The 15776-nt window shown below is 37.2% G+C and overlaps 1 protein-coding gene across 1 annotated transcript; it reads left to right on the forward strand.

Annotated features, from left to right (window-relative positions):
* The first annotated feature begins 9351 nt into the window (after positions 1-9351).
* LOC113199143 (olfactory receptor 4K3) lies at positions 9352-10305 on the forward strand. Its single transcript, XM_026412028.2, has one exon. It carries the CDS (start codon positions 9352-9354, stop codon positions 10303-10305), a length of 954 nt encoding a protein of 317 aa, XP_026267813.2.
* The last annotated feature ends 5471 nt before the right edge of the window (positions 10306-15776 follow it).

Genomic DNA, 15776 nt, shown 5'->3' on the forward strand with positions numbered 1-15776 from the left:
CTCTTAATTCCCTAGGGGTCTTCATTCCAGGTTTGGCTTCATCTTTACAACTTCATGCATCATCATCTCAGGGGAAGCCTGCTGACCCTGCTACACTTTGCCTGGTCCCCCAGATATTCCTTTCAAATTTCAGTGGAAGACTCCCTTACTCCTTAACTCAAGCATCCTGCATTCCTAATGAACCAGCACCACATGGATCATACCAAGTTCTGCCACAAGCTTGTGCAGAATCTGAGTTTTCTGAAATAGTGATTGCAGTAGTCTCTGAGTGCCTGCATGGCTCAGCATTATGAAAAACCTTCCTAGACAACCATGTGCTAGCAGGTGTCCCCACAATATATTCTTAAAGGAATTTTCCCTTCGATATGCTTGAGTCTTCAGTGGGATTGGTCTTGCAACTTCCTGGATGTCCTCAAAGCATTTTTCCTAATGTTGCTGTTCAAAGTATTTAGCATCTCTTTAGTGACTATAATCTCTTTAACAAATGCCCTTTCATTAGCCCAAGTTTAGGGAGCATTTTTCTGGCCAAACTTCAAGTTTTTAAAATCCTCAAGCTCTGCTTTATGCTTTTGATTCTCACAGTAAATTTGGCTAAGTGCTGCCAGAAAGATCCTTGCCATTTACTGAATATGTGTGCTGCCTTGAAATATCCTCCACAAGATTAATTAGTCCATCACTTTTAAATTCTGTCTCATACAGTCTCAGGACATGGGCAAAATGTACACTTCTTTGCCAGAATATAACAAGAGTGGCCTCTAGTCCAATTCCCAATTCTCATTTACCTCTGAAAACTCATGAGCAGAGTCCACGTTACTATCAGCAGTCTGGTTTTCTGAACTACTACCAGATCCCCCATTAAGCTGCACTTAGAACATTCTAAAACTATTCCAGACTGCATCTCTAAACATTTCAAAATTCCTCCTGCAAACCAGCTCCAAAGGCTTCTGAGCCACTTGATCAGGTCAGTCATAGCAATGACCCTATTTCTTAGTACCAGCTTCTGTTTTAGTTAGATTTTCATTGCTGTGAACAAAATACCTGACAAGAATGACTTCGAGAAGGAAAAACTTTATTTGAGGATCATGGTTTTAGAAGTCTCAGTCCATAGATGGCTGACTCCATTGCTCTGGGCCTAAGATGAAACAGCATTTCTTGGGGCAAAAGCGCAGCAGAGGAAAACTGCTCAGCTCAAGGCAATGTCAGGAAATAAAGAAAGAGAACAAAAGGGACATAGAGAAGATACGTCCTTCCAGGGCAAATCTCCCACCCCATCCTCATGACCCACCTCCTCCAGTCAAGGCCCACCCTTTTACAGTTACAAACCACTTAGTTCATTCACACTAGGATGGATCAAGTAACAGCTCTGATGATCTAATCTATATTAATGAGATCTTTTGGGAGACAACTCATATCCAAATCATAACTCTGTGGTTTGGTGATTTTCTTTATTGATAATTGTTAGTCTGTAAACAAGTCAGGATGGCGCCTGGCATTTTGCCAGAGGGAGTGGTTTGTGAAGTAATGCCAGCGAGCCATTAAGTGTGGAGATTCCTTATTGGTTGACTGCTGTACCTAGTTTATGTTAATTAAAATAAGTTGTATGGAATGGATATATACCCCTCCTGTCCTACAATAAACGGCTCCCAGTCCTGCTGTATCAATGTACACAAGTTCCTCGTCACCCCCCGCCTCATCCCCGTGGTTAGTTTGCCGCAGCCGGACTGTGGCAGATGGAGGCCCGTACTGGGAGCCCTGGGACCAGAAAAAAAAAAGCTGCCCGTCCATAGATAGTACAGGAGCAAATTTGCTCGTCCCTGGACAGATAACGCAAGAGAAAAAATGGCCATTTTGAGAAAATGGAGAAGATTGATACAGTATGTTTGTGTCTTGTTTTGTCTTAAAATATTGTATTGTCTTTGTGACGAAAATATGGAAGGGGCGTTAAGTAAATTACTAAGGGAAGAAGGCACCCCAGTGGAACCAAGAGCAATTAGGGCATGTGTTGATAAGAGCCCAGGAACTCTAGTCAGAAAGAAAAAGAAAGTTCAAAAGAAGAAGGATTATAAGGAAAAAAGTTGCAGCAAAAGGCTATTACTGAATACTTTTTGTTATGGTGGCAGCTGCCACGTGCTCGAGCCGGTCAGGGCGCAGAAAGGACTTTCCAAGCAGCGGCAGCTGGCTCTTCCTCGCCCCCCTGCCTGGGGAGCGGGACCCCACTTCAAGAGCCCAAATCCAAACCTGACCTGGAGGCACAGTCTCACAGGCTCTTGCTCCCTGTGCCCAGTGGCAGTTTGAGTCCTGGGACACTCCCTGGACCCTCCCCAGGGCCATTTGGGGCTGCCTGGGAAGCTGCAGGTGGAAGACAGCCCTCCTCCCTGAAGTTTGATCATTTTCGATGCCAATAACTAAGCTACAATGGTTCTCACACACCTGGAGGCTGATGAGTAATGAGCCTATTTCAAATGTAAAAAAAACCTTGAGATAATGTGCTAAATTGTTCAGAAGGTTGTTTTCTTAGTGCCTGCTGGAATACTACAGGATTTTCTTTAGACATCCCGAGTTCCTGCCGTTGTCCCAGTGCCAGCGAAAATGAAAGTGAAAGAATTTCCAGTGTTGCTGAGAACCCGAGGAGATTTAGGATTAAGCTAGTTGCCTGCAGAACTTACCTGGACTGTGAGTTAATCTATTGAGACACTGCTTTACCTGGACTGAGACAACAAACTGTAATTTACAACAAATTGTAACTTGGTATCTTTGCTAATGGTGTCATTGCTGGTATAATTTTTCCAAGGGCTTCTTGCATGGAGCCATCAATTGGCTTGGTATTGTGGCATTTTGTATCCTCCCCTTCTGCTTGTAGCAGATTGTTTGTGGTGTTTGTGTAAAAACCACTATGGTCGTTATTTAAATTAAACAAAAGGGGGAAATGTTAGAGTCTGTAAACAAGTCAGGATGGCGCCTGGCATTTTGCCAGAGGGAATGGTTTGTGAAGTAATGCCAGCGGGCCATTAAGTGTGGAGATTCCTTATTGGTTGACTGCTGTATCTAGTTTATGTTAATTAAGATAAGCTGTGTGGAATTGATATATACCCCTCCTGTCCTACAATAAAGGGCTCCCAGTCCTGCTGTATCAATCTACACAAGTTGTTCATCACCCCCCCCGCCCCCCCCCCCCCCCCCCGGTTATTTTGCTGCAGCCGGACTGCGGTAGATAATGCTTAATTATTTTCTGTTTCATTTTATTATATCTGCTCTACTACTGAGTTTTTGTACTTTTGCATATCTTTATGATGGTAGTTATTTTCCTTTTGCTTCTGTTGTAATACAGCCCTAAGCATTTCTTTTAAGACTTGTATGATAGTGATGAATTCCCTTAGGTTTTGTTTATCATTTAAAAGTTTTATTTCCTTTTTACTTCAAAAGGATAGCTTTTCTGGATATAGTATTTTGGGTTAATATTATTACTTTTGTTTTTGTTTTATTTTAAGATTTTAAGTAATCATCTCTCTCCTAGCATTTAAAGTTTCTGCCGAAAAATCCACTGTTAGTGCAATGGTGACTTCCTTATATGTAACTGGATGCTTTTTACTTACTTTATTCAGGATTCTGTTTTTGTTTTGGACTTTCAGAAAGATTGAGGTCCATTTTTAAGAGTTATTGTGTTCTTTTGGGTCTCATGTTACCATGCTTTTTATGGTTCTTTTGTCTGTATGTTGATATTTACATAATTATATATTGGTTGCCTCTATTGATGTTAATGGGTGGTTTCAAAGTAAAAAAAACTTTCTTCAGGACCTGTGCCCAAGAACTTCAGCTGAGTATTTTATGTTGACTTTGATTTCAGGTGGGCACAGCATTATAGTGTCCATGTAGCTTCATCAGCTGTAATCAACTTCAGTGTTGTATAATACTGCTTCAGTGAGCTACATTAAAATGTTTTGTGAGACTGTTTCTCTATCTGGGATGTAGCTCTTATATGGATTTACTAGTAGCTGATCCTTGATTCAGGGCTGATCTGGAACCACCGTGTACCTGGCTGTGATTACAGGACAGTATCCGTTTCTATGGGTTGTATGAGACAAGGCTGCTCTCATAAGTTTATACAAGTGAGTCCTAGCTGGTGTAATAATGCAGGTGGGAAAGCCATCAATTTCCAAGGTCTGAACTGGGACAGAGGCACAATATCAGGTCCAAGTGTCCTTGGTGCATGGTGCCAAGTATTAGGGGTGGATCACTTGTCAGTGTCTGAGGGGCTAGGTTTTATTGGTGAGCCTAATAGGATACCTGTCAGTATCAAGGGCTGCATAGCAGCCTTCATGGGGTTTCAGAGAATTGATGTACTCAGAATGTTTTGCTATTAGCTGAGAGAGAGGGTGGGTCAACAAAAACAACTCGATGCTTCCTGGGGCCTTAGGGTGGGCTTCCCAGCTGCTTCCTGGGCTGAAGGTACATAGGTGATACACTTGCCTGTTTAAAGACCTGGGTTGGCTCAACTCCTTAGGAAAGCCACTTTTATGCTTCTCAGGAATCTGGGAGAATGGGGTCTTGAGATGGTGGTAAATTGCAGGAGCCTGGTTAGGAGAGGACAATGTGGGGGTGAGCTCTTTTTCTAGGACAAGGTTTTGGTGTGGCATTCCCAGCACCTTTCCAAAGTGGGTTTTGGAGCTTGTTAGGTCTGTCGTCTTCCTCAGCAGCACATACTTCAGGTGTCATGAAATTAATGTGGACCACTGACACCCCTGCCTTCCCTTTCTCTTCCAACTGAAGTCTCTCTTAGTTCAGGTCTGAGCTGGGGTGGGGGGGGACAGGATGGTGATGCCGAGTGCTTAGTTCCCTCCTTTATTAGCTCATTCTATATTTCCACACCCTTCACAACATCTCTGCCACATTCCATGGTAATCTGGCACTCTGCTTTAAACTCTGCTGTGGAATGACTTACTAGGGAAAAGTAAGGCAAAATGAATAAATAAGTAAATTTGTAAAAGGAAGAAGAAAGGATATTTATGATAACTAGTTTGTAAATTTTGTAAATGTGTGATGGTATGCACATATAACTACATATGCATGTTCATACTTTATATAGGTGCAGTTATACACATACATATGTATATGTATACATTTATTACATGTGTGTGTATGATTGTGTATGTGGGTGGGAAGAGTGGGTGTGTGTAAGCATATACATCATCCCTTGGTATCTGTGAACATTTGGTTCAAGGACCTAAATGGATACCAAAATCCCCAGATGTTCAAGTCCTTGTTGAATTGAAATAAATTTGGCCTAAACTAGCCTCCTATATTTGAATGATATTTAGCCCAAAGTTCCACTGTACATAATGAACCATTTGATATATCAGCAAATTGTAGCCTACCTTGAGTATATACTCTTGTAACCAAGTCTCAGCCAATCATACCAGCAAAATGTACAGTTAGCCAGAAGTTGACAGGACAACCAGAAACATGACCACATGAGTTAAATACCAACAGCAGCCAATCAGATTGTTCTGGTATATCACTTTCTTTTCTCAGGCTATAATTTGTACATATACATTGCATTTTCAATTATCTTTAGTCCAGAATATTATCTAGTTCTATAATCTTTTTCTTGTTCAACTGAACTTTACAAATTTAACTGGACCCAGTTTTATTTTTTTATTTAATATCCTTATATAAAATGGTTAAATCATTTGCATATGATCTAACACATTATCTCTAGATTAAATCATCTCTATACTACTTATAATAAATACTACCATGTAAATGCTATGTAAAAAGTTATATTTTGTTATTTAGGGAGGGATGATAAGAAACTTTTTTTCATGTTCAGTACAGTTGTATTTTTTTCAAATATTTTAAAGCCACAGTTGCTTGAATCAATGTATGACAAACCCATGAATATGATAGCTGGATTGTAAATAGTTAAATGCCCCTCTATAGGATTGAATCGGATTCTTTCTGATATTATCTCATTACAGCATCATTTAGGGTAATTTTCAAGAGGTTAGAATGTTGCTGTGTCATAGAAAGATTTTACCATATAACTCATAGTATCCCAATAAAAATTTAACGTAGCTCGGCACTGTGGCACATGCCTGTAGTCCCAGCAGCTCTGGAGCTGAGGCAGGAAGATTGGGAGTTCAAAGCCAGCCTCAGAAAAAGTGAGGCACTAAGCAACTCAGTGAGACCCTGTCTCTAAATAAAATACAAAATAGGGCTGAGGATGTGGCTCAGAGTCCCTGAGGTCAATGCTCAGTACCAAAAAAAAAAAAAAAAATTAACATCTTTTCTGTTGTATTGATTCTTTTTAGTTATACATAATATTAGGATACATATTAATATAGTCACAAAAGCTTGAAATATAATTTTTTCTAAGTCAGTCCCCTGCATTTTCCTCCTTCCCCCTCATACTTCTCCATCCTCCTCTTTCTCTACTCTACTGTCTTTCTGCAATTTATTTATAGTTTCTTTTTCTTTTTCTTTTTTTTAACTTAGTGTCTTGTGGATATACTTGATTTTGTGATTCACTGTGGTATATTCATGTATATACAAGACTTCAGTCAGACTCATTTCACTATTCTCTATCTCATTCCTCCTCCCCCCCATACCCTTTGTCTAAGAGTTTGAGCATCTTTTAAATAGTTAATAGTCACTTATACATCTTTTTCCATTTTTATGCAGAGCAGAGCTGTTGGTTTTTTATTTTCTATTTTAGTAGCTCTTTATGTGTTAATATAACAATGCTTCTTTTTATATTTTTCATTACAAATTAGGAAATTGTTTCTCAGAATGCTAATGTGGCAATGAACTCGAATGTAATCCATTAGTCTTGCACTATGATGTAAACTCAGGCCTCCAGTCCTGAGATCCAGCATTCTTTATATTACAGCAGAGGAATATGATGTAGTTTCATCAAATGAATGTATTTTACTATATGAGTATAAGCTAAGAATAATGTAAATATTCAAATATTTCTTTTAAATAGAGAACTATTTAAACATGGTTAACATCTAAATTGTATTATTATTCTGATTTTTGCATGGATATAAAGATTTGATGATTGTTTAATATTATTCATATAGTTAGAATTTGTAAGCTAGATTTTTTTCACTTTATTTTTTCCCTTAATTCATAAGAATCCAAGTGAAAATTACAAACTTTAAGTGTTAAACATTAACTCTATTAGTTACTGTATAAATTTTTATTCAAGTAGGGTGATACAGGCTTTATCTTCATCTGTTGAATGAACTGAGAGAAAAAGTTTGCAGCCTTGCAAGCCAAATACTAAATTCTTATCTAAATATCAAAATTCTTATGTCTTATCTTTGCTGTTGTCCAAGTGAAGACTATTTCTTATATCTTCCCTGCCTCACCATATCCACACCCTGCATATGAGGCACAAAAGAGCTACCACACATTCTGTAATCCATCTTCAACTCTGGACAAACTAAACTGAATGTTTTAATGACTCCCACAGCAATTTAACCATTTATTTATTCCCTAAGTAGCAGCTGGTCTTTTTCATGCCATTTATGTAATTCACTAAATCAATTCATATAAACACAGACATTATAAATGAAAAGGTTCTAAAGACTTTGATCCTCCTTTCCCAGATATTAGGCATAGGATTCATCTAAGTTCACGTTGGAGCTGTTATTACTGCTCTCAGGAATTAGTTGAGCATCAACACATTACAATGTGCGGAAAGGATACTACAATCAGCTACATCAACCTATCTAATTTACATATGAAGAATCAGCAGCACTGTTTGACTCACTAGGTTATCCAATTGCAGAATTTTAGGAAATTTGAATCCACTTTTTCTGAGTTCCAGGCCATTGCTATATCTGCTACACCAACTTATGTAAGAATTGTGCTGAGACATCTATTTTAATAACAGGTAGGTGGTGCAGAAGACATCTGAAATATTCTGTAATGGGCAAGGCTAGAACAAATGCCCAGCTAAAGAGAGAACATCTAACTTCCAAACAAGAAGGTAGTTGCATGTATAAATATGTTGTCTTGGAATATTTTGTATAGAATGTATACTTAGAGTAGAGTTTTGAAAAGAGAAAAGACAAAGAAAAGCTTGGTTTAGTGGCAAGATGAGAGGGCTTTTTTCATGAATTTTAGGTACGTATCATTTCAACTGGACACTTTGTAAAGTCTTCTCAGGTCTCAGAAAGTCTCCCTCATCAGTCTAGCTGCACCCTTTGAAATTTTATGTTACATAACTTCTAGATTCAGCATTACCATTTTCTGTCTTTATATAAATGTGTCTCATGTTTGCTTCTTGAAAATTTTACAAACAGGAAGAATTTTCTGTCTCAAATTGTGTTTTGAAAATCAATTAATTCCAGCAGTTAAAAAATATCTGGCTTCAGATGGTGTGATATTTACCACCTTTTCTATTTAAATATGCTTGGAAATGTATAGTCCCTACAGTCTGGTTTAGAAAGTGCATGACATTGGTGGCATAGAAACAAGGTTGTTCTTAATATCTACATAACTGAAATAAAACTCTAAGAATAAGAGGCTATTTCATTTTTTATTTTGGACAAATTCCATTAGAAAATTGAAATCAACTGTGTTTCTCTGTAGCCATTTTATCTCCCCCATCTTCTATTCCTTTTTCCTAGACAGTACAGGAGACCAGAGTCCACAAAGCTTTTCTATAGCATTTCCACTAAAGAGCAATCATGATTCTCAAGATTCCTTATATCATGATGTTGTGGGAAAAGTCATTATTCCCTTCCGTTTCACCTATTAAAATCTGTTGGCAGCAAGTTGTGAAATTTTTTTCTTTGTTTAATGTTGTTTGGTTTGGTACTGGGAATTGAGCCCAGTGGTATTTAACAACTAAGCCACATCCCCAGCCCTCTTTTTAAATTTTGTACTTTGAGACAGGGTCTCACTAAGTTGCTTAGGGCCCTGCTAAGTTACTGAGGCTGGCTTTGAACTTGTGATCTTCCTGTCTTAGCCTCTGGAGCCACTGGGATTACAGGTGTGAGCCACCAAGCCAGGAAATAGCTGTGAAATTTTAAAGTATTTCACAAACTAAGAAGTAAATATTTGAATACTTTTATTTTTGTTTCTTTTATGAATATTTGCATTTTTCTTATAAAACAAATTTTTAGGATATAAGAACAGATCTTTAATTGAATCTTTTAAGATATCTATAAAGGCCTTTGGGGGAAATATTCAACCACTGTGATTTGGGAAAAGGCACAAGAGAGAACTATCTGGAGCCACTAAAGTATTCTATGCAAAAATTCTCACTTGGAGTTTCAATGCTGTATTTTTTTCATAGTTCTCTTCCCATTTGGAAATGACAGAATTCTTCCAGAAATCAGAATGAATATGGCCTGGAGCAATCAGTCCATGGTGACAGAATTCCTTCTTCGAGGTTTGTCTGGGTCTTCAGAGCTCCAGATGTTCTACTTCCTGTTTTTCTCTGTAGTCTATGCAGCCACTGTGCTGGGGAACCTCCTCATTGTGCTGACAATTGTATTAGAGCCCCGTCTTCACTCCCCCATGTACTTCCTGCTGGGCAATCTCTCCTTCATTGACATGTCCCTGGCTTCATTTGCCACCCCCAAAATGATTGCAGACTTCCTCAGTGAGCACAAAGTCATCTCTTTTGAAGGCTGTATAACGCAGATATTCTTTCTACACCTCTTAGGAGGTGCTGAGATCGTCCTGCTGATATCCATGTCCTTTGATAGGTACGTAGCTATTTGTAAGCCTCTGCGTTACTTGGTCATCATGAGCCGGAGAATGTGCATTGGGCTTGTGATACTTTCCTGGATTGTGGGCATCTTCCATGCTCTGAGTCAGTTAGCGTTTACTGTGAATCTGCCCTTCTGTGGACCCAATGAAGTAGACAGCTTTTTTTGTGACCTCCCTTTGGTAATTAAACTTGCCTGCGTAGACACCTACATTCTGGGGGTGTTTATGATCTCTACCAGCGGCATGATTGCCCTGGTGTGCTTCATCCTGTTGGTGATCTCCTACACCATTATTCTGGTCACTGTTAGGCAGCGTTCCTCGGGCGGGTCCTCTAAAGCCCTGTCCACTTGCAGTGCCCACTTTACTGTTGTAACCCTTTTCTTTGGCCCATGCATTTTCATCTATGTGTGGCCTTTCACAAATTTCCCAATAGACAAAGTACTCTCAGTGTTTTATACTATATTCACTCCCCTCTTGAATCCAGTGATATATACTCTTAGAAATAAAGATGTCAAGCAGTCCATGAGGAAACTAAGCAGCCATGTCTTCAAGTCTAGGAAAACTGATCAGATCCCTTAATTTTCCTCATATAAAAATTAAACACTGTTCAGCTCTTATCCCTCTCAACATAAAGACACCATTGCAAGAAATCAAGTAGTTGGTGAGAGAACTGATTTAGTCATCAATCTCATCAGTCACTGAGTTCTGGTCCTCTTAATTGCCCACAAGCAGTACCCTGTGAACCAAAGGAGCAATAGGATTTCCGTTGCGGGCAAAGTGCTGATGAATGGTTTTGAATGCAAAAGTCAGAAAGAAGTGGAGGGTTCTTGATAAGCAAAAGTATTTGCTATTTAATATTGTTTATAAAACATTTTTGAAGAATAAGAATGTGCCTTATAAATCTTCAGTTCCTACATCACCTAGACTCCATAGTTTTGAAACAATATAGTAAACTCCAATAAAATTCTTATCATTCATGTATGTCTCTGTGTGTGTACGTGTGTGTGTGTGTGTGTGTGTGTGTGAGAGAGAGAGAGAGAGAGAGAGAGAGAGAGAGGATCCTAGAGTCATGTACAACAAATCCTATCCACAGTCCTATTCTATAAAAGTTGAAACTACACCTAAATAAAACAGTGACTTTTCCAAGTCATACTAATTAGAGGCAGCATCTGATTTGTTCACTTACAAATATGGATACTTGTTTACTTTCTAAATAGTAATGAATTATTTTGGTACTTTGATGCTTACTATATCATTTTTGTATTCAAAACCACATTGTAAATAGTGAGGTCATGAAGAATCTGAGCCATTTCCTTCCTGGCTAACTATAGGACTTAACTTACAGACCCCCATGAGAGAGTGGTCCTTCAACATTTTTTTAAATGTGGGTAATAATTGGAGTTTTTAGAAAACAGAAGTCATCTGGTCAAATCTATTAATTTTATAGAGAGCAGTTTATAAATTGAGAGCAAGGGAATATTACATTCCCAAATTGATACAGTTTTGATGACAGTTTAACTTAGAAAGTACCTTCGTTTACTCTTTTTCTTGTCCTCTTTCTATTGAACTAGAGTCAGTTTATCTTCATAAAACTGAACTACTATAACTATTGATAATTATCCAATTGCCTGGTACTGTCAGTTTTTACATATTGTGTTGTGTAATATTGCCCTATTCTGAGTACATGTAAAGAGTGTGGAATATATAGGTTACTGGCAAATTTTAAGGAGGCAAATAGATGAATCACTCAATAGATCAATACATGAGCAGATGGAATCTGAAATATATGAATGGGTGGATGCATGCTTGACAATATAAGCAGATAGGTAGGTAAATGGATAGATAGAGCTATATTTACCTATATAAAGAAATTAATACACAGCTTGCTACGTTGACTCAAGAGTTTCTGTGTCTGTATTTTGAAAGTGTACCAACTACTATAAATTGCAAATGCATAATCTGTTTAAATTGATGAAAAAAGTTATAGGATTTGGGAAAGTTAAAAATGTATAGTTTTGTGTTTATTTCTTTTGCTAAAGTAAATCCAGTTCAATTTATGAATGTGTTTAATGATCACTGGTGAGATAAACTATTGGATTAATGTTAATTAAAATAAATAAATATTTTTATTTATCTGACTCTGAATATCATAAGCCTGTTCTCCCACCATCTCGATTCTGTTAGTAGGACTAAATTTCTAAGGTGGATTGTTCGTATTTCATTTTGATGAGTCATATATGGCTAGCTGATGAGGATAAAAAATGCTATATATTTTTTTCAAGATCAGGCTGGGAAATTTATGCACCTTTAGCATATTAATATACATGTTGCTAGAATTATAGCAAAATAAATGCATGGTTAAACGAGAATATGCACATATTCTAAAAGAAGACCACCGTCAGTTCCAAGATTTAGGAACACAGGAAGCATGCAACATCAGAAGTTAAGCCCAAAGACTAGGTCTAGGCAGATGACATGAGCACCAAGCTAAGAAACTTTGAGTGACAAAGTATCTCAGTCTCTTTGGGAATCCTTCTATTAATGGAGTTCTTTCTCTTCCTGCCTCATGTTCTGTACTGAGAGCCAATCACCTTAGCATACTCTTGAATTGCTCATTTTCACTGCCATAGAAGCAGCCTAACACTAAGTGCCAACTGAGTGTATAAGATGAACCTAACAGTTTACTAGAATACTGAACCTAATTTCATGGTGCCTTAATTTTATCTCCAAGAGTTACTGACCTAATCAAAACTGGCTATAATGAAGTTATAAGAGTTATTTCTTTCTTTCTTCAGTTCTTCTTCTTTTAATTAATTAGATTTTTTCTCTTCTCCATTTGCTTTTCCTGAACGTAACTATTTCGCAAGATGATCTCTCATACGGTCTAATAAATGAAATCAGAAGCAAATGTAGAGGGATGTAAAAATGCCTATTTCTTTTTAGAATATTTAATGTTTACACATGCAAAACAACATCAAGATTTGTTTCAGAGTGGATAAACTTCAAGGACTGAATCATCAACACCAAACTAGATCATTGTCATCAAAATCCCTTTATTCCTATTTTTTTCCCTACAGCAAATCAGTTGTGCCTGCATAAAGAACTAGTTTTCCAAAAAAGCCAAAGGTCAAATGTTTTGTCTCCTTTGTAGAAACTAATTCACAATAAGAGGGAGGATTTAAAAAAAAAAAAGACTACACTACAATGACACAGCCACATCAATGTAATTTATAGCAGCTCAACTCACAATTGCTAAACTATGGAACCAACCTAGATGTCCTTCAACAGATTAATGGATCAAGAAAATGTTATATATATATATATATATATATATATATATATATATATATATATATATATATAATGGAATATTACTCAGCCTTAAAGAAGAATGTAATTATGGCATTTGTTGGTAAATGAATGGAGCTGGAGAATATCATGTTAAGCAAAATAAGTCAATCCCCAAAAAACTAATGTTTTCTCTGATATGCAAATATTAATTCATAATAAGGGGGGGCACTTAGGTAAGAATAGAGTTACCTTAGATTAGGAAGAAGGGAGTAAAGGGAGGAGAGGGAGTATGGGGATAGGAAGATTAGTAGAATGAATCAGACATTATTACCCTATGTGTGTGTGTGTGTGTGTGTATATATATATATATACACTGGTCATGTGTGTATATATATATATATATATATATACACACATGACCAGTGGGATTCTACATCCTGTGCAACCAGAAGAATGAGAAATTATACTTCATTTGTGTATGATATATAAAAGTGCATTCTACTGTCATGTGTAACTAATTAGAACAAATAAAAAAGACTAGAATTGCAGTAAAGAAGGGGAAATGAAGGGAAGGAAAGGATGATGTGAAAAGAAAAGATGGTGAAATGAATTGGACACAACTTTCCTATGTTCACGTATGAATACACTACAATGAATCTTACGATAGTGGACATCCATGAGAAATTAATTTTAAAAAATAACAATGTGTAAATGGCAGAAAGTTGGTAGAGGAAGGAAGAAGGAGGTGTGGGGAGGGAAGGGGAAGGGGATGTACTAGGGATTGAATTAGAACAAGATATATTCCATGCTTTTATAATTATGTCAAAAAGGATTCTACTGTCATTTATAACTAAAAAGAACCAATGGGGGGGGACTACTTTCCCCTGCTCATTTCAAAGCTTAAAGGAGAGTCAACAAAGTGATCTTCCACCTGAGATGTAGCTGGGGATTTGTGAAATTCTTTATATATATATATAAGAAACTTGGTAAAGAATTTGTTCGACATGCCACTTTCTTTCTGGTCAGTTATTATTCCACTTTTCTTTGAGAAAATCTACTTAAAACATAATTTTACAATATTTGTTTCAAAAATTTTCAATGGTTTTAGAATTAAGAAAGTATGGTTTGATTTGATCACTTTTTCAAAGTTTAATCTAAGCACTATCTTCTAAAGGAAGTTTCTTCAGTTTTTTATGGAATCCTCTTTACTTCTTTCACAGATTAAAAACCATTCTTAACTCTGTGTTTTTTTTTCCAACCATTGGTAAATACTTGGAAGGCAGACTTGGGCCCTCTTTCTTTCTTTCTTTCTTTCTTTCTTTCTTTCTTTCTTCTTTCTTTCTTTCTTTCTTTCTTTCTTTCTTTCTTTCTTTTTCTCGTTTGTTACAGTTGTACATTTGTTTGTTAATTTGTTTTTAGTGTCTGCCATATTACTTAGGATATAATTAAAAGTAGTGACTTGTTACACTCTTTGAAGTAATTATCTTTTTCTAAATACATGTCTTTTTAAATATTCTCCTTATCACTATATCACTATATTTCTAGAAGCTTGCTATTCCTATTTAAACTTCACTAGTTTCTCACCACACTGTTATGTTTGTTAACCTCCTTTTATCATATCATAATCAGCCAACCCCTTTTCTGAGTTCCAAAACTAGCCTGCACATAATTCTGGCACCTCATTTAATCTTCTAAATTTATATACTAGAATTTTTTTATAGTTGGTGTGGTCAAAGGAGAATTTTGGAGAAATTATATCAAGGTTAATCCTGAGGAATAGGTAGGATATGAATTTGGTGAGCAGCTGGGGTAGAACAATCTTGTTAATCTAATCAAGATAAAAATAACTTGATGCAAAGGCCCCTACAGAGGTGAAGCTGGCACACTGAAGGGAAAGAAAACTTGTTTCAAGGGGAGAAGAATGCAAAATAGGGCTGAGAAGGTAAGGTAATCAGGATCCAACCATACACTGTTATAATTTGCTGTTGTATATTTTCCAACACTAGTGCTGTTGTTTCTGTGATCCATAGAGTGATATCTGTCACATTATAAACTTTTGGTAACTAATACTTGAGAATGAATAAAATAAAACCCTTGTCAATAGTGGATGGAGAATATCATCAATGCAGAATACTTTGCCTTTGGAGAAACAAATGCTGAGCAATGCATTTCTCATTGCTAAGGGATGTGTAAACTTCTTCTGTAATCCTTCCTCTTCCTCTCCAGCTACACCATCACCTTAATGCATGAAACTCCACTACCTGTCACCTCATCCCCCAAAATGAAATGCACAAGAGCAGGTGTATATAAAACAATAAGGTCATTTCAGAGTATGGGAAGAGGAGAGATTCTAGAAACAGCTTCAAAGTACAAGGTGATCAGGAGAGAAAAGAATAGAGATTGAAGGAAGTCTTTCCTCTGGAAACCACTGGGCTAAAGCCACAAGTCAGCTCTCCACATAGCTCAATGTTCAGCACGTTGGTTAAAAAAGCAAATTCAAAATTATACAGGAAAGAAGTTATATGGAAAGAAGACAAGAAGTGTATGGGCTCTCTCTTGTCCAGTGAGGAGGTCCACGGAACAGAGTAGAGGAGAGTATGGCTGCAGGAGTCACTAATCGAGATCTCCGGAGACCAAACAGGTAGCAGGTCTGATTTTATTGCATGTAGGCAGAAGCTAAGCAGATTACAGGCAGCCACCAATGCAATGCCTGCTAACTGTTCTTGCAGCGACCAATCAAGGAGTGGGATGTGGAGTGG

The sequence above is a fragment of the Urocitellus parryii genome, chromosome 6, assembly GCF_045843805.1.
Source record: "Urocitellus parryii isolate mUroPar1 chromosome 6, mUroPar1.hap1, whole genome shotgun sequence".
In the NCBI taxonomy this organism is placed as follows: Eukaryota; Metazoa; Chordata; class Mammalia; order Rodentia; family Sciuridae; genus Urocitellus; species Urocitellus parryii.